The following is a 20008-nucleotide window of genomic DNA, read 5'->3' as shown; positions in this document are numbered from 1 at the left end:
GAGGAGATTGTGGAGGGGATGAGGAGGGGAATGTGGAGGGGATGAGGGGAAAGTGGAGGTGGTGAGGAGGCGATTGTGGAGGGGGTGAGGAGGGGAATGTGGAGGGGATGAGGAGGGGAATGTGGAGGGGATGAGGAGGGGAATGTGGAGGGGGTGAGGAGGGGATTGTGGAGGGGGTGAGGAGGGCATTGTGCAGGGAGTGAGGAGGAGATTGTGGAGGGGATGAGGAGGGGAATGTGGAGGGGATGAGGAGGGGAATGTGGAGGGGGTGAGGAGGGGATTGTGAAGGGGGTGAGGAGGGGATTGCCTAGGGAGTGAGGTGGAGATTGTGGAGGGGATGAGGAGGGGAATGTGGAGGGGGTGAGGAGGGGATTGTGGAGGGAGTGAGGAGGGGATTGTGGAGGTGGTGAGGAGGGGAATATGGAGGGGGGTGAGGAGGGGATTGTGGAGGGGGAGAGGAGGGGAATATGGAGGGGGTGAAAAGGGGATTGTGGAGGGGGTGAGGAGGGGATTGGTGAGGGGGTGAGGAGGGGATTATGGTGGGGGTAAGGAGGGGATTGTGGTGGGGGTGAGGAAGATATTGTGGAGGGAGTGAGGAGGGGATTGTAGAGGGGGTGAGGAGGGGAATATGGAGGGGGGTGAGGAGGGGATTGTGAAGGGGGAGAGGAGGGGAATATGGAGGGGGTGAAAAGGGGATTGTGGAGGGGGTGAGGAGGGGATTGGTGAGGGGGTGAGGAGGGGATTATGGTGGGGGTAAGGAGGGGATTGTGGTGGGGGTGAGGAGGGATTGTGGAGGGGGTGAGGAGGGGAATATGGAGGGGGTGAAAAGGGGATTGTGGAGGGGGTGAGGAGGGGATTGGTAAGGGGGTGAGGAGGGAATTGTGGTGGGGGTGAGGAGGGGATTGTGGAGGGGGTGAGGAGGTGATTGTGGAGGGTGTGAGGAGGTGATTGTGAAGGGGGTGAGGAGGGGAATATGGAGGGGGTGAGGAGGGGAATGTGGAGGGGGTGAGGAGGGGATTGGCGAGGGGATGAGGCGGGGCTTGTGGAGGGGGTGAGGAGGGGAATATGGAGGGGGTGAGGAGGGGAATGTGGAGGGGGTGAGGAGGGGATTGTGGAGGGGGTGAGGCGGGGATTGTGGAGGGGGTGAGGAGGGGATTGTGGAGGGGGTGAGGAGGGGATTGTGGAGGGGGTGAGGAATGCCAAAAGTTTGAGGTATTCGGTCCAATAGGAGAAAGGAAGGAGAGAGTGAACTGGCTGCTGACTCTAACACAGTGAAGCTGTAAGGAGGAGGAAGTGGTGGAACAAACAAACTGCGTTTAGGAGTGCTTAGATATTGGCATTATCCTTCTTTTAAAATGTGTTTGAAATCCAAGTTCAGTTGAATATGACCAAACCTACATTTATAAAGCGCCTTGAATATAGTGTACAATTGGATTCTTTATTGAAGGTGGTGGTGGTGCCAGTGTTGGACTGGAGTCGACAAGGTCAGAAGTCACGCAACCCCAGTTCTAGTCCAACAGGTTCATTTGGAATCACAAGCTTTCAGAGAATAGCCCCTTCCTCAAGGATTTCCCCCGAAACATGGATTTCTCCCCCTCCTAGTGCTGCCTGGCTTGCTGGGTTCTCCCAGCCTCCTGCCTGTCTATTTCGGATTCCAACAACTGCAGGTTTTATTTGTCTCGCGCTGATGAAGGGGCTACGCTCCGAAAGCTTGTGATTTCAAATAAACCTGTTGGACTATAACCTGGTGTCATGTGACTTCTGACTTTACTGAAGGAAAACTCTAAATACGTTGGAGATCATTCAGAGGTTTACTGGATTGATACCAGGAATGAGTAGAAAGTGAGGTCTGCAGATGCTGGAGATCAGAGCTGGAAATGTGTTGCTGGAAAAGCGCAGCAGGTCAGGCAGCATCCAGGGAACAGGAGAATCGACGTTTCGGGCATAAGGGCTTATGCCCGAAGAAGGGCTTATGCCCGAAACATCGATTCTCCTGTTCCCTGGATGCTGCCTGACCTGCTGCGCTTTTCCAGCAACACATTTCCAACCAGGAATGAGTAGGTTGTCTTAAGAGGATCAGTTGGATAGGCCAGTCTTGTTTTCACTGGAGTTCAGCTTTGATCGAGGACGGTTTGATTGAGCTGTATAGGATCCTGTAAAGTTTTGCCAAGCTGTTTCTGGAAACAGTGATGACCCCTGCAGGTGAATACTGAATTAGTGAGCGCTGTTTTGAAATTTTGGACAAAAACAGAAATTGCTGGAAAAGCTCAGCAGGTCTGGCAGCATCTGTGGAAAGAAATCAGAGTTAACATTTCGCGTCCAGTGACCCTTCCTCCAGCAGTTAGTTTGCAATTTTCTGCTGCAATTCACTGCTGGAGGTTATAGTAGGAAATAACACCTCACCACCACCACCCCCACCCCATCCCACTCTTTAACAAGCACCTATCTCAGCACACGTTACTTATTGCAGTAAAAATTAAATTTCCACTTTTATTCAAATCAGCAAGTATATGGTGAAGTCTCCCTCAAACTGACCATGCTCGCTTACTGACCATGTGTTTTACAATTTGTTTTCTTGTATTGACCTGTCTTGCGTCACTTTATCGTTTAATCTGCTGCTACAGTAATCACTCCCTATTCAGGCCCCTGTTAAAGGCTACATTCAAACAAGGGGTTTCGGTGCTTGATGGACGGTCACCACTGTCAGTATGGTGGGGTCACTGGCCTGGGAATCTAGGGATAAGGCGAAAGTGGGTACTGCAGATGCTGGAGATTAGAGTCAAGATCAGAGTGGTGCTGAAAAAGCACAGCAGGTCAGGCAGCATCTGAGGAGCAGGAAAATCAACATTTCAGGCATAAGCTCTTCATCAGATTCCAGAAAAGTCGATTTTCCTGCTCCTTGGATGCTGCTTGACCTGCTGTGCTTTTCTAGCACCACTCTAATCCTGGGAATCTAAGGGTCCCAGGTTCTGAAGAATATTCATACTCCTGCCAGTGAAACGTTCAGTTAATAAAAGAACCTGAAAGGTAAAGCTAATCCTACTGATGGTCACTATGAAAATATCACCATCTGTCATAAAAACCTGGTTCACTCATGATCTTTAGGAAAGGAAATCAGCTCTCCTTACCTAGTCTGGTGTATATGAGTGACTCCAGATCCACAGTAATGTGACTGATTTCTAACCTCTCTTTGTACGCCCAGTTTGTGCCACTGCATGCTGCCCTTGAAATGGCTGCAGGGGTAGAGACTGTCACACATCCCCTTCTGGAATGCGCCTTTGCAAAGGACATCTAAAGAGAGAGAGAGAGAGACAGAGAGACACAGAGAGAGAGAGAGACAGAGGGAGACAGAGACAGAGACAGACAGAGCGAGAGAGACAGAGAGAGAGACAAAGAGAGAGAGATAGAGAGAGAGAGACAGAGAGAGAGAAAGAGACAGAGAGACACAGAGAGAGAGAGAGACAGAGACAGAGAGAGACAAAAAGAGAGACAGAGAGAGAGAAAGAGACAAAGAGAGAGAAAGAGTGATAGAGAGAGACACAGAGAGAGAGAGACAGAGAGAGAGACAGAGACAAAGAGAGACAGAGAGAGACAGAGAGATAGAGACAGAGAGACACAGAGAGAGAGACAGAGACAGAGAGAGACAAAGAGAGAGAGACAGAGAGAGAGAGAAAGAGACAAAGAGAGAGAGAGATAGAGAGAGACAGAGAGAGATAGAGAGAGAGTGAGGCGCTGTGATTTTTGTTGAGGTTGGTCTCAAGTAGCTCCATGACTCTTTGCTCTATGGTCTGTTCCCCGGGCTGCATACCAAGATGAACATTGACTGGAGAACCATCAACTCAGTGAAAGATGCTCTTTGGTCTGCCTAAAACCTGTTGGTCTTCCGGAGCAAAGAGTTGACCCTGACCGAGTGTTGCAGGCTGGCACATTCCGAGTCTAGATTAGAGAGGTGCTGGAAAAGCACAGAGGGTCAGGCAGCATCCGAGGAGCAGGAAAATTGACATTTTGGGCAAAAGCCCTTCATCAGGAATGGGGGCAGGGAACCTCCAGAGTGGAGAGATAAATGGTGGGGGGGGGGAGCTGGGGAGAAGGTAGCAAAGGGTACAATAGGTGAATGGGGGTGGGGATGGAGGTGATGGGTCAGAGAGGAGGGTGGAGTGGATAGGTGGGAAGGGAGATTGGCAGGTAGGACAGGTCATGAGGATTATGCTGAGCTGGAAGTTTGGAACTGGGGTAAGGTGGGGGAAGGGGAAATGAGGGTAATGAGGAAACACCTGCTGTGCTTTTCCAGCACCACTCTAATCTAGACTCTGGTTTCCAGCATCTGCAGTCCTCACTTTTGCCTGGCACATTCCGAGGTCCAGGGCTACGTGCTGAGGGACACACTAAAGCGTAGGGCAGCTGCCGCCAAGGCGCAGTGGGGAAGGACCACGTCTGAGGTCTTCCTGCTGAAGTTAAAAGGGGGTCCATTGAGTTATTGGACCATCCTCATGCCTCGAATACATATATTCTTGTACACGAAGAAATGCCTTTGGTTTGTTTACTAGATAGATAAACTCCAATGTTTATTTGCTTCTTCATGTGCTACTGCACAGAAGAGAACTGCTTTAGGGACTACGCATATAGAAGTATTTTTGTGAACAAAGTATATTTTTGAAATAAAGAACAGTGATTGACTCTCAACTGCCTCTTTGAAATGACTCAAGCAAGTCTTTTAATCAAAGGGAAATGAGAGCTGAGCAACAAATACTGACCTTGCTAGGGATGCCCACATTCCATGAAAGAATAAAGGAGCTGCCAGTCTAACTGGGTGGCTTAATTTACCGAAAATCTGTTCGTTCTGGGTCGGAATCTAACACACACTAAAACTGAAATAAAGTACTGCAGGTGGCAGAATTCTGAAATAAAATAGTTGTGTTCCAAAGAGGAGAAATACTAGACTCAAAATGTTAACTCCCTTTCTCACTCCAGAGATGCTGCCAAACCTGCTGAGTTTTCCAGAACTTTCTGTTCTTTTTACTTAAATCTAAAATTGAACTTGGAAAAGGATTCACTAATAGAATTTCCCATTTGAACCAAATCCCCAGATTATGCCCACATGCTCTCTGTCTCACTCAGGTGCTGCCTCCCTCACTATGCTCCTTACTGCAAGAGTTAGCATAACCCAGATTACGGGAAGGGAGGGCTAGGCGCTACATCAGATGCACCTTTCATTGGGCTGTTATTGGACCCAGAGATGTGATTAACAAGCCCACAGGCAGTATCAAACATCCAAGCTGGACAAAGAACTGGAAAATCCTCAGAATTTTCAGGAGGTTGTAGCTCAACACACTCCAAGCTCCCTGACTGCTCTACTCCTGAGGTCAGGATAGGAAGTTCTTCCAGCAACATTGTCCTGAGGTGTTAATTTGACATTGTCACCCCTGATTCCTCAAAGCCTGTCCACCATCTACAAGGCACAAGTCAGGAGTGTGATGGAACACTCCCCACTTTTGCTTGGGTGGGTGCAGTTCCAAAAACACTCAATAAGCTTGACATTATTCAGGACAAGATTAGAGTGGTGCTGGAAAAGCACAGCAGGTCAGGCAGCATCCAAGGAGCAGGAAAATCGACGTTTCAGGCAGTAGCCCTTCATCAGGAGTGAGGCCTTGACTCTAATCTCCAGCATCTGCAGTCCTCACTTTCACCTAGTTGATATCATCCAGGACAAAGCAGTCCGCTTGACCACACCCACAAGCATCCACACCCACCACTAGCGATGCTCAGTAGCACCAGTATGTACTGTCTACAAGATGCACTGCAGAAATTCACCAAAAATCCTTTGCACTTTCCAAAGCAATGACCCCTTACATCTCGATGGAAAAGGACAGCAGACACATGGGAACATTGCCACTTGCAGGTCCCCTTTCAAACCGCTCACCATCCTGAATTGGAAATGTATCACCATTCCTTTACTGCATCAAAGTCTTGATATGGAGATGGGTCAATATCCTGGAATTCCTTTCTGAATGGCATTGTGGTTCTACCTATAGCACATGGATGTAATGGTTCAAGAAGGCTGCTCACCATGACCTTCTCAAGGGAAACTAGGGACAGGCAATAAATGCTGGCAACACCCACACACTATGAGTTAATTAATCAAACATGTTAAGGTTTAAAGGCAGAGTCAGGAATGGAAGGCGCTCAGGAGTTGAGTCTAGTCCATTGTTTTGTTGTGCAACATGTAACTGCTCCTTCATTATTTTCAGATTTCCAGAATCCATTTGTCAACACATCGCCCAATGGTACCCAAATCTCACCCGTGCTGATCGTAAACAGCCCGAGAGTTACTGTGCCGTGCCTTGTGTCCATTCCGTTTCTCAACGTCACGCTGCGATTGGTGAGTCGCTTTACTGGCGTGTACAGTATTCATCACAGGAATTCTTTTTATGGTTTTCATCGAATTGTAATTTGCGTTTATATCACACCTTTGATGTCATGAAAACAGCCAAGACATTTCACAGGACTTTATTGAAGACAATAGTTAGACACACATAATAGGAAAGATAATGGAATCCTGTTTCAAACGTTGAGGACTCAAATAATTTAGAATTGCGATTGGAAGAAATTCCTTCTCTGAGAGATCTGACTCTTTGGAATTCCTTACACCAGGCAGCTCAGTTACTGGGTATGTTCAATACAGATATGTTGGCCACAATTTATACAGATAATTTGGACAAGGGAGTTGGAAATAAAATCTCAAGACTTGAGAATGACGCTAAATTGTATGCATGATGTGGATATTTGGAAGAACTAGCTTTCAGAGCTCTGCAGGTCCTGTTCTACAACCACCTGATGAAGAAGCAGCACTCTGAAAGCTAGTGCTTCCAGATAAACCTGTTGGACTATAACCTGGTATTGTGTGATTTTTAGCTAAATTGTATGGTATAGTTAATACAGTGCAGGACCCACTGCAGTACAAGAGTGTGATAACAACAAATGCCCTTTCCACTGAGCCTTCTGTTGACCTGTAGAGAACTTTGTTGTCAAACACTGGCCACAATGGTTCATAAGAGGCTGAACTGGCGCAGTTCATCCATTGTTGGCTCTTGCAGTCAATGGTGGTCCTGTGAGAGAGGTGCTGCCAAGCTATGGGAGGTGCTCAGATATTCCAAAGCCTCCCCTTCAATAAATATGAGAGGTGGCCTATTCCGAATACCAGGTGTGGGATAGTGTGAGTTTTGTTTTGGTAACATTCAAGAACATGCAGGTTTTCTTGTATGAATCACAGAATTGTTACAGCTCAGGAGGAGACTACTTGGCCCATTATGTCTCCAAATAGGCTTTACATCTTTTGCCATTGTCCTACCTACTTCTTGTAGCCCTATAGCTGCTCCCTTTTCAAATAACCATTACATTCCCTATCTAATGTCTCAATTGAACCTGCCTCACTACACTCTCAGATTCTGTGTTCCACTACTCAGGCCGTCAAAAGACTTTTCCTCAGGTTATTTTGCTTTTTTTATTATTACTTTTTACATGCGCCTGAAATAACTCCACAGAGGTAACTTTCTTGTCACCAAGTCTGCTTTTATATTCAAATGGAGGGTCCTTGATACTGATCCAGCTCTCTCAGACACAGCTCTCAGAGTAAACAGAACTTCTGAACCTCCTGTTTCTTTTTTTTTGACAATCCCCTGATTATTTTTTCTTTCTTTTTTAAATTTTTTTTTTATTTAACCCCCACACCACCACCTAAGTGCGGTAGTGCTTATTTTTTCCCCAGCACCCATGGTGTGTGTGTGTGTATACGTGTGAGACACAGTGAAAGACACAAAGTGCACGAATCTTTATTCAATTTCCACCACCAGGAAGATAGGAAAACACCCGGGTGGCCAGTGACAAGCACTGCCCTTCACATCAAAGGGCAGTGCTGTGTGATCAAAACAGTGGGGGGGAGGGTAGGGACTAAATCAAAATAGAGTTGGAGGGGGAACCCTCCTGTTTCTTTTTTTTTTAATTTAACCCCCACACTACCGCCTAAGTGCGGTAGTGCTTATTGTTCCCCAGCACCCATGGTGTGTGTGTGCAGGTGTGAGACACAGTGAAAGACAAAGTGCACGAATCTTTATTCAAATTCCACCACCAGGAAGATAGGAAAACACCCGGGTGGCCAGTGACAAGCAGTGCCCTTCACATCGAAGGGCAATGCTGTGTGATCAAAACAGTGAAGGGGAGGGTAGGGACTAAATCAAAATAGAGTTGGAGGGGGAACCCTCCTGTTTCTCTTCTTTTTTTCTTCTTTTTCGACACCGCGAATTTCTTGATTACTTTTTTTCTATTATATTTTTTAATTTTTTAAATTTAACCCCCACACTACCACCTAAGTGCGGTAGTGCTTATTTTATCCCCAGCACCCATGGTGTGTGTGTGTGTATACGTGTGAGACACAGTGAAAGACACAAAGTGCACGAATCTTTATTCAATTTCCACCACCAGGAAGATAGGAAAACACCCGGGTGGCCAGTGACAAGCAGTGCCCTTCACATCAAAGGGCAGTGCTGTGTGATCAAAACAGTGAAGGGGAGGGTAGGGACTAAATCAAAATAGAGTTGGAGGGAGAAAACCCTCCTATTTCTATCTGTCAGCAAGGGCTGCCTGATTGGACCAGGTTAACTGGCCCAATCAGGGAACTCCTGTTCTATGAGGTCAACCTAGCTGACCTTGTTACAATTATTACAGTGCCACTGTAGTCTCAATCCTTTCATGAGTGGGAACGTTTTCTCTGTCCAGACCTCTCATGATTCTGGATATTTCAATCAGTTGTGCTGTCAGCATTCTCTTCTCCAACAAAGACAGTTGTAAAGTCTCCGATCTATCTTCATGACTGAAATTCCTCATTCCTGGAACCAATCTAGTAAACGCCTCTGGATCCTCTGTAATGCCTTCACATCAGTCCTAAAATGCAGTGCCCAGAACTGGAGACAGAATTCCAGCTGAGGCTAATGTAATTTTTATTTTTAGAAGAAAACAGCGCAGTACAGGCCCTTCGGCCCTCGACGTTGCACCGATCCAAGCCCACCTAACCTACACTAGCCCACTATCCTCCATATGCCTATCCAATGCCCGCTTAAATGCCCATAATGAGGGAGAGTCCACCACTGCTACTGGCAGGGCATTCCATGAACTCACAACTCGCTGAGTAAAGAACCTACCCCTAACATCTGTCCTATACCTACCCCCCCTTAATTTAAAGCTATGCCCCCTTGTAATAGCTGACTCCATACGTGGAAAAAGATTCTTACTGTCGACCCTATCTAAACCCCTAATCATCTTGTACACCTCTATCAAGTCACCCCTAAACCTTCTTTTCTCCAATGAAAACAACCCCAAGTGCCTCAGCCTTTCCTCATACGATCTTTCTACCATACCAGGCAACATCCTGGTAAACCTCCTCTGCACCCGTTCCAGTGCCTCCACATCCTTCCTATAGTATGGCAACCAAAACTGCACACAATACTCCAGATGTGGCCGCACCAGAGTCTTATACAACTGCAACATGACCTCAGTACTCCGGAACTCAATTCCTCTACCAATAAAAGCCAGTACGCCATATGCCTTCTTCACCGCACTATTTACCTGGGTGGCAACTTTCAAAGATTTGTGTACATGGACACCAAGATCCCTCTGCTCATCCACACTACCAAGTATCCGACCGTTAGCCCAGTACCCCATCTTTTTATTACTCTTACCAAAGTGAATCACCTCACACTTAGCTACATTGAACTCCATTTGCCACCTTTCTGCCCAGTTCTGCAGCTTATCTATATCCCGCTGTAACCTGCCACATCCTTCCTCACTGTCTACAACTCCTCCGACTTTCGTATCATCCGCAAACTTGCTCACCCAACCTTCTAACCCCTCCTCCAGGTCATTTATAAAAACGACAAACAGCAATGGTCCCAAAACAGATCCTTGCGGAACACCGCTAGTGACGGCACTCCAAGATGAACCTTTGCCATCAACTACTACCCTCTGTCTTCTTCCAGCCAGCCAACTCCTAATCCAAACCTCCAACTCACCCTCAATGCCATACCTCCGTATTTTTTGCAGTAGTCTACCATGGGGAACCTTATCAAACGCCTTACTAAAATCCATATACACCACATCTACTGCTTTCCCCTCGTCCACCTCCTTAGTCACCTTCTCAAAGAATTCAATAAGGTTTGTGAGGCACGACCTGCCCTTCACAAAACCATGCTGACTATCCTTGATCACATTATTCCTATCCAGATGTTCATAAATCCTATCCCTTACAATTCTCTCTAAGATTTTGCCCACAGCAGAAGTGAGCCTCACCGGCCTATAGTTACTAGGGTTATCCCTACTCCCCTTCTTGAACAAGGGAACCACATTTGCTAGCCTCCAATCTTCTGGCACTACTCCTGTAGACAACGAGGACATAAAAATCAAGGCCAATGGCTCTGCAATCTCCTCCCTTGCTTCCCAGAGAATCCTAGGATAAATGCCATCAGGCCCAGGGGACTTATCTATTTTCACCCTTTCCAGAATTTCCAACACCTCTTCTCTACATACCTCAAAGCCATCCATTCTACGTAATTGTGACTCAGTACTCACATTGACAACAATGTCCTGTTCCTGATTGAATACTGACGAAAAGTATTCATTCAGTGTCTCCCCAATCTCTTCAGCCTCCACACGCAACTTCCCACTACTATCCTTGACTGGACCTATTCCTACCCTAGTCATTCTTTTATTCCTGACATACCTATAGAAAGCCTTAGGGTTTTCCCTAATCCTACCAACTAAGGACCTTTCATGTCCCCTCCTTGCTGCTCTTAGGTCTCTCTTCAGGTCCTTCCTGGCTACCTTATAACTCTCAATCGCCCCAACTGAACCTTCACGCCTCATCTTTACATAGGCCGCCCTCTTCCATTTAACAAGGGATTCCAATTCCTTATTAAACCACGGCTCCCTCACACGACCCTTTCCTCCCTGCCTGACGGGCACATACTTATCAAGGACACTCAATAGTTGCTCCTTGAACAAGCTCCACATATCAATTACACCCTTGCCTTGAAGCTTACTTTTCCAGGCCACACATCCTAAGTCATGCCTCACAGCATCATAATTTCCCTGCCCCCATCTATAACTCTTTCCCTGTAGTGCACACTTATCCCTCTCCATCACTAGAGTAAAGGTCACCGAATTGTGGTCACTGTCCCCAAAGTGCTCACCTACCTCTAATTCTAACACCTGGCCTGGTTCATTACCCAGAACCAAATCCAGTATGGCCTCACCTCTTGTTGGCCTATCTACATATTGTGTCAGGAAACCCTCCTGCACACATTGGACAAACATTGACCCATCTAACGAACTTGAGCTATAGCTTTCCCAATTAATATCAGGAAAGTTAAAGTCCCCCATAACAACCACTCTATTACTTTCACTCTTCTCTTGAATCATCCTCGCAATCCTTTCTTCTACGTTTCTAGGACTATTAGGAGGCCTGTAAAAAACTCCTAACAGGGTGAGCTCACCTTTCCTATTCCTAACCTCAGCCCAAACTACCTCAGATGGCGAGTCTTCATCCATCGTCCTTTCCACAGCTGTAATACTATCTTTGACAAGCAATGCCACACCTCCCCCTCTTTTACCCCCACCTCTGACCCTACTAAAACATTTAAACCCTGGAACCTGCAACAGCCAATCCTGTCCCTGTTCTACCCATGTCTCCGTAATAGCCACAACATCGAAGTCCCAGGTACCAACCAACGCTGCAAGTTCACCTACCTTATTTCGTATACTTCTTGCATTGAAGTATACACACTTCAAACCACTTTCCTGTTTACAGGCACCCTCCTTTGAAATTGATGCCATGTTCCTAACCTCCCTACACTCCAGGTCCTGCACCCTAAAGCTACAGTCTGGGTTCCCATGCCCCTGCAGAGTTAGTTTGCTGTTAATTGCAAGTATTGCAAGTATTGCAAGTAATGTCCAATACTTGTTCCTAGCATGCAGAATTGATGATATCAAGAGTAGCTTGCAAATCTTATGAAGAGTAGGCAAGGCCATTACATTCACCTTCAATCTAGATCATGTAGTTCTGTAGCAATTACGTTAACATAGAACATAGAACATAGAAGAATACAGCGCAGTACAGGCCCTTTGGCCCTCGATGTTGCGCCGATCCAAGCCCACCTAACCTATACTAACCCACTATCCTCCATATACCTATCCAATGCCCGCTTAAATGCCCATAAAGAGGGAGAGTCCACCACTGCTGCTGGCAGGGCATTCCATGAACTTACGACTCGCTGAGTGAAGAACCTACCCCTAACTTCAGTCCTATATCTACCCCCCCTTAATTTAAAGCTATGCCCCCTTGTAATACCCGACTCCATACGCGGGAAAAGGTTCACACTGTCAACCCTATCTAACCCCCTAATCATCTTGTACACCTCAATCAAGTCACCCCTAAACCTTCTTTTCTCTAATGAAAACAACCCCAAGTGTCTCAGTCTATCCTCATACGATTTTCCTTCCATACCAGGCAACATCCTGGTAAACCTCCTCTGCACCCGTTCCAGTGCCTCCACATCCTTCCTATAGTATGGCGACCAAAACTGCACACAATATTCCAGATGCGGCCGCACCAGAGTTTTATACAACTGCATCATGACCTCAGGACTCCGGAACTCAATTCCTCTACCAATAAAAGCCAGTTAAGTTTGGCATGGAGGCAACTAAGGTTAAAAGGATTGCATCTAGGTGGTATTTAATATTCAGGAGAGAGGACAGTTACTCTTTGATGAGGTCCCACTATCCTGCAAGCCCAGAGGCTCCTTAGACAGCAACTTCCAAACGCACTACAATCTAGGAGGACAATGGCAGCATATACTTGGGAACACCTCCACGTTCTCCTCCAGACACTCACCATACTTTGCATGCGATGACAATCGACAAATCTCTCAGACTTTCCCTTCCCTCTTGTCCTTCATTCTGCAGATCTGTCTTTGGGTGTCAGTCTTGAGCTATTGTATTGCTGTGTTCTTGTCTTGTGGCCTTGGCTTGTTCGGCCAGGCCGTAACAGCTGCTCTTTTTGTTCCAGGTGGTAACATATTTCTCCACCATTCATACCAAACCATTTCTGTTAGCAATAAGGCTCAAACCCAATAGTCCCAAACCCAACTGACTTTACTTGATCCCAGAGGACAAAGAAAATGTTACAAGATATCCTGACCTAAAGTTGGAGTTTGTATTTCTGAAAATCACAACTTGAAATGAAAAGACTTTGAATGAAGCATTCATTTGTATAGGAATAAATGTCATAAATGCCCCTGGTGAAACTGCACCTGGAATATTGTGCACAGTTTTGGTCTCCAAATTTGAGGAAAGACATTCTGGCTATTGAGGGAGTGCAGCATAGGTTCACGAGGTCACTTCCCGGAATGGCGGGACTGTCTTACTCTGAAAGATTGGAGCGACTGGGCTTGTATATGCTTGAGTTTAGAAGGCTGAGAGGGGATCTGATTGAGACGTATAAGACTATTAAAGGATTGGACTCTCTGGAGGCAGGAAGCACGTTTCTGCTGATGGGTGAGTCCCAAACCAGAGGACACAGCTTAAAAATAAGGGGTAGGCCACTTAGAACAGAGTTGAGGAGAAACATCTACACACAGAGAATGGTGGGAGTATGGAATGCTCTGCCCCAGAAGGCTGTGGAGGCCAAGTCTCTGGATACTTCCAAGAAAGAGTTGGATAGAGCTCTTAAGGATAGTGGGATCAAGGGTTATGGAGATAAGGCAGGAACAGGATACTGATTAAGGATGATCAGCCATGACCATATTGAATGGTGGTGCAGGCTCAAAGGGCAGAATGGCCTACTCCTGCACCTATTGTCTATTGTCTATTGTCTAATTGGAGTTGGTTCTGTAGGGACTTCCTTAACAGTAAAGAAGTTAAACCATTATAATTGTACTCACTGAGTTGAAATACAACACTTTAATTACTCAATTCCTACTTTGGTAAATTAAATTTTAAAATAAAATAATTTTGAAAATATGGAAGAAAAGTGTAACATTGTACTTACAGGACCTTCCGTAGTGATGTAAAGGGTCACATATTTATCCCTTTTGAACTATAAGCTGGAATGCAGTTGCACATTGCAATTTAATGGAAATACTGGGAGAGTTTTGCCACCTGGAAACTGAAGTGGAGCACGTTTTGAGCCATGTTAGATAATGTTGTTGCTGAAGCATTGAGACTGATCCATCTGCGAGTCAGAGTTAGCGAAGGTTGCCTGAAGACAGCCCTCAGATTGGTCCAGCTGCTATTTGTTACAAATCTGTAAACATTGAGGGGTCAGAAGGCCTCTTGTGATGCAGTGATACTGTTCCTACCTCTGACCCAGGAGGCCTGGATTCAAATCCCACCTACTCCAATGTTTGTCATAACACAACTGGACAAATTGATTTCAAAATATCTAAAACTAGTTTGTAGTGCAGTAAGACTGAAAAGATCTCTCTCTCTCCCTCTCTCTCCACTGTTTCCCCGCCCACTTTTCCACCCATCTCCTCCTGCTGTGAGTAAAAAGACACAAAAAGGAGAATCAAAAGAAAGACTCCCAAAACGGAAAGACCTAGGTCTATCAACTCAACATCAAGAACTCAACATCATCATTGTTAAAATCAGGAGGAATTGTGAGAGAAAATCTAACCCACTCTTGCAATTAGGACTTTTTGATCTTCAGAATTTTGTTCCCTGTCCATATGTTTTGCACCCATAATACGTATCAAACTGTCTGTTTTAATTTTAAATAAGTATGTGTGTGTAGTTGGGGTTTTAAAGGATAGAGTTTAAATCGTATGGTAGCACATAAGTAAGCTTTTTCTCAATTGTTTGTTAAAGTTAAATGTGTTACAATAAATCAAATTATTTTCTGTTATTGCTGACAGCTGATGTTAATTGTTTTTGTCATGAATAGCAGTCCGACAAGCAAACTGCCATCTTAGTGGAGAAAGTGAGGGCTGCAGATGCTGGAGATCAGAGCTGAAAATGTGTTGCTGGAAAAGCGCAGCAGGTCAGGCAGCATCCAAGGAGCAGGAGAATTGACGTTTCGGGCATAAGCCCTGAAGAAGGGCTTATGCCCGAAACGTCGATTCTCCTGCTCCTTGGATGCTGCCTGGCCTGCTGCGCTTTTCCGGCAACACATTTTCAGCTGCCATCTTAGTGGCCAAATTGAATTTTTATGCTTTCTATTCATTCATGAGATGTGAACGTTACTGACTGGGCCAACAATTATTGCCCAACCATAGTTGCCCTTGAGAAAGTGGTGGTGAGCTGCCTTCCTGGAGCATTGCAGACAACGTGCAGTAAGAACATTTACAATACTATGGAAAAGGCGTTCCAGAATTTGACCCAGCAACAGTGAAGGAACGATGATATATTTCTGACGGGGAGGTGACAGTGTTGGACTGGGGAGGACAAAGTTAAAAATCACACAACTCCAGGTTATAGTCCAACAGGTTTATTTGGAAGTACAAGCTTTCAGAGCGCTGCTCCTTCATTGGGTAGCAAGTGGGGCAGGATCATAGGACACAGAATTTATAGTAAAAGATCAAAGTGTCATACAACTGATGCGATATATTGAACAAACCTAGATTGCTGTTAAGTCTTTAATCACTTAGAATAGGGATGTAGCTTTTGATTGATTGATGTATAAATCCCAGAATTTCTTTCAAGTCACAGCCCTGAGATAACTTAAAGTTTTATCAGTACCTAGAAGAAAGGTGACATCTCAGCTCAGATATATTTCTGATCCAGGATGGTGAGGAGGGGAACTTGCAGGTGGTGATGTTCCTAAGTATATACTGCCCTTATCCTTCTAGATTATAGTGGGTTTAGACGTTGTTATCTAAGGAACCTTTGGTAATGCACTTGTGATGGGCTGGACATTTTCCTTAGTTAGGTCTTGACAGTGGACCCTCCATGTGTGGAGCCAGAGGGCCAGTGCCTGAGGTCTGTGCCAGGGTGCCTTTACCTGTGGGTTACTAGCTGCCTAATGGAGCCATCACATATTCCTGGCCACTGCCTGGTGGCACCTGGAGGGTCAGATTGGACAGCTGCTGTGTCAGGCTTCTCCTCTTGGTTGGTTGTATGGTCTTGGCTTTCCTCCCTTTAGGTTACGTGTATAGACCCTATGTTACTGCAGAGGCTGTCCCAGTTCTGTCCCCAGTAAGCTCTTTCTTTACTCTGACCAAATCTCTATAACACCATCACAGTGGGTGGAGCTTCCTGCACTCAAACAAATATTAACCCTTCCAAACTCATGTACAAACATCACCACTAAAGTCTTTTTTCCTCATGTTACCTAGCATGATGATAAAACATCTGAAAACTAACCTTCTAGCTCAGCGAGCAAACCTACATCCACATCAATTTAGATCCCATCTACCTTCCTTTGGAAAAAAGAACCGGAAATGACATCACCCACCTTAAGAAACCAAGACCTATAAATAGAGAGGGAGGACATATCACCAGGTCTTCACTGGAGACTCTCACTAATGATGTTACCTAGTCATGATGACGAAACGTCTGAAAACAACCCTTCCAGCTCAGCGAGCTAACTTACATACTTATCATCAACCTGAGCTACAAATCTTCTCATAAATCACCTAATAAACTGACAAAGACTTATCAGTAATGCCTATCACAATCTGGTCTCTTACGAATTCTGACTTTAAGTCATTATCATCCCATTTCTGTACTAGCCAGTACAGATCACTAATTAAATCATCCCTGGATTCACCTAGATGTTGGACTTTGTTATTGAATCACCCCCTTTCCAGAATCCTGTTAGTTCCTAAGTTGACATAATTGTCAAAATCTTTCTTCAAATTTGACTTTGTTTATTTACCCTTTGATGATCGATAAAATCATTGCTTCAAATATTAACAGAAGTGTATATTTCCTCATTCAGCTTCTGTCTTAACTCCCAGTTTGGAAACTTTTCTTCGCTTCAAGAATTCATCTCTCCAGGTTGTCCAATCTTCTGTTCTATTTGACCCATCTCTGATATGAAATCTTCCCAGCAATGCTATTTCTAATGACATAATTTCCTAATGTGATTAGATATTTTACATTCTATAAATATTCTTATGATAGTTGTCCAGGGCTTTGCTACTGGAATGCAGATTTTCCCACACTTTGGAACCTTGCTATGATCTCTGCTTCACTCCCTTTGTTTTCAAAAAATTATCATGGAACAAAATTAAATACTCCCTTGAATTACCCAATGCTTCTCTGCTTTAAGGGTCTTGGTTGATGATTTACCCAGCTCCCCACACCTGGAATATATGAGTTCTCTTTTATGGCTTTCTTAGTTTTGCTGTTTTTTTGGCTCTGCCTCATGGTATCTGCATGATATGGCTGCGATGCCTGAATGGAGCTGCAATGTTTCATTTAATTACTGATCTTTCTGTCTGAACTACAATGCGTTTTAACATTTCTCTTTTTGTTTAAGAGATTATTGGTTTGATACACACAATCCTCAATGTCTGGTCAGCTAACCATCTCAACTTGGGTGCAGAACGAATTGCACACCACCTCTTGCTGTAGCCTGCACCTTTGTCTTGGAGCTGCAGATTTTTCTGTTTTTACATGAATTCTGTCAGACCTGAAATATTTTCCTGTGTTGCCATGACTTTAATGGGATTGGATTCATTATCACTTTGGTGTATGTGTGTGTGTGATGTTAAATGCATTACTACAACATTTCCAAGTAAACATTAGGCTCAGGTTTGTCTCCCACAAACTCTGACCAAGACCCAAGAGAAAAATCACAATGAGTGGTGTTTACTGAAATCAATCGAGCATTAACCCTTTCAGACCCTTTCAAAGCTAAATGTAATATTGATTACCTGTGGCTATACTCTCTGTATTTCTTTTTCCACTCAGAAATCCCTCCAGCATCAATTCTAAAGGATTTAAGTGGCACAGCATCAATAGAAGTCTATTTTACCCATTTGGGTTGGTGAATGTGGGTTGGGGAATTTGGAATTGTTTCAACTTATGGTTGGACCAAAAATTTGATTTGTACTATTCCTTTAAAATTGATCTTTCTGCTAATAGGTTAGAATATAAGATATAGCAGCAGAGGCCATTTGGCCCCGTCATGTTTGCTCCATGACTAAATAAGATCTAACTAAGCTGACCCAGTTCCTGCATCAATCTGTCTCATCAACTTTGTTTTGATCACAATTTGCTAGGGTCTTACATCAAAGACACTTTATCCAGATGGAAAAGATGTGATTTGGAATAATAAAGAGGGAATGATTGTCTCACGGCACAAAATTGAAGACTTACTGTATGTTTCCTGTGAAACTTTCATCAGTGGCATACAATACAAAACATCACCCTACTTCATCCAAGTCACAGGTAAGATTTTTGCTTCCTAGCTGTCTCCTTCAGGGTTACAGTTCTGCAAACTTATATACAGAAGCCAGTAACTCATCAAGGTGAAACACTGGAATTCATTTCTAGATGCATAGAATTGAAAACCAGAGAAGGTATGATAAATTTGGGTAAGCACACTGGTATAGTATGAACTGTTCTAGTATCCATATTAAAAATCAGAAAGGCATTGGAAAGGGTGTGGAGATGAATTTTTAGAATAAATTAAAGTTGAGAGGTTATATGTCTGGGAAAAGGTTGAAATGTGGTTCCTTTCTCAAGAGAAAAGAATCCGAGGGTTGATTTAATGGCGGTCTTGAAGTTTGTGAAAGAGTTTCATAGTGAGGATGTGAAAAAGGTGTTTTCATTCATGAAGGAGAATATAACTACAGGGCATAAACCTGAGATAGTCACTGATAAATCCAGGAGGACCTTCTTTGTTGGGAATGTGATGAGAAAATGGAATTGGCTAACACAGAGAGTGTGTTACAATCCGAACGAATGATAATGCTGGATATGTCAGATCCCAGAACAAAATCTGGTTAGATAAATTAAATGTTTGATTTGTTTACCTGGTTATTAATTAGTCACTGAAACAAATTTACATGAAACGGTAAATGTTCTTTAACAAGAGTATCCCTGTTTATTACAGAGAAGGAAAAATAAACAAAGCTGTCTCTCTATACGTAAACATCTTAACTCAAAAATTGAATCAAAGCATCAACCTATTTCCCAACACCATCCATTACAAAGAGTCAGTCACATGGAAACATAGTTAAAAATCACACAACACCAGGTTATAATCCAGCAGGTTTAATTAGAAGCATTAGGTTTCGTGGCCCTGCTCCTTCATCAGGTGATTGTGGGGTACACAATTGTAAGACACCGAATTATGCGTCTTACAATCGAACACTCCACAACCACCTGATAACGGAGCAGCGCTCCGAAAGCTAGTGCTTCCACTTAAACCTGTTGGACTATAACCTGGTGTTGTGTGTTTTTACCCTTGTACACCCCAGTCCAACTCCGGCATCTTCAAAACATGAAAACATCTCAGCCTTTTTTAATCTTTATTTAACTGATGCTTCTCAATTTCTTTCTCCTGGATTGTCAAGACTGTGTTTTTCAGTTAAGATGAAAAATTCTTTTCTGATTTTGGAAGCCTGAATACCTCACAATTCTGATGGACTTTTTCAATTTTAATATCTTGAAGATTTCTGTCCAAATTCTCCTGGCCTGATCTATGCTCACTTTGACTTCTTTCTTTCAGTTTCTATATTTGAAGAAGCTCTTACTATATTTTTTATATTACATGCTGATTTACTCTCAAAGTTTGTTTTCTGCCTCTTTTTTTCATAATCTTTTATTCATTTTTAAAATGTTCCCAGTCCTCTGGCTTACCCTTAAACTTTACCTCATTGTATTTTTGCACAGTTGATGTCTGGCCTTCCAAGAATCCTTTGGCCTTACTTGGCTATATCTTTCTTATGAGTAATTAATTATTTCCTTAAATGCCTATCATTGTTCATCAACCACCTTTATTGCAAATTTCCTT

General features: G+C 44.2%; 1 protein-coding gene across 3 annotated transcripts in view; it reads left to right on the top strand.

Annotated features, from left to right (window-relative positions):
* flt4 (fms related receptor tyrosine kinase 4) overlaps nucleotides 1-20008 on the top strand; it is a 241438-nt gene that overhangs the window by 140043 nt on the left and 81387 nt on the right. For all 3 annotated transcript variants that reach the window (XM_043703133.2, XM_043703132.2, XM_087995138.1), the window contains exons 4-5: nucleotides 6249-6379; nucleotides 18270-18438. In XM_043703133.2, coding sequence (XP_043559068.2) covers nucleotides 6249-6379; nucleotides 18270-18438 — 300 coding nt within the window. The remainder of the gene's footprint in view (nucleotides 1-6248; nucleotides 6380-18269; nucleotides 18439-20008) is intronic.

Source organism: Chiloscyllium plagiosum, unplaced genomic scaffold (genome assembly GCF_037043375.1).
Source record: "Chiloscyllium plagiosum isolate Xiang-an unplaced genomic scaffold, Cpla_swu_hap1 HiC_scaffold_16, whole genome shotgun sequence".
Taxonomy (NCBI): domain Eukaryota; kingdom Metazoa; phylum Chordata; class Chondrichthyes; order Orectolobiformes; family Hemiscylliidae; genus Chiloscyllium; species Chiloscyllium plagiosum.
Note: the sequence above shows the minus strand (reverse complement) of the source record. Positions and strands in the feature narration are given on the sequence as shown.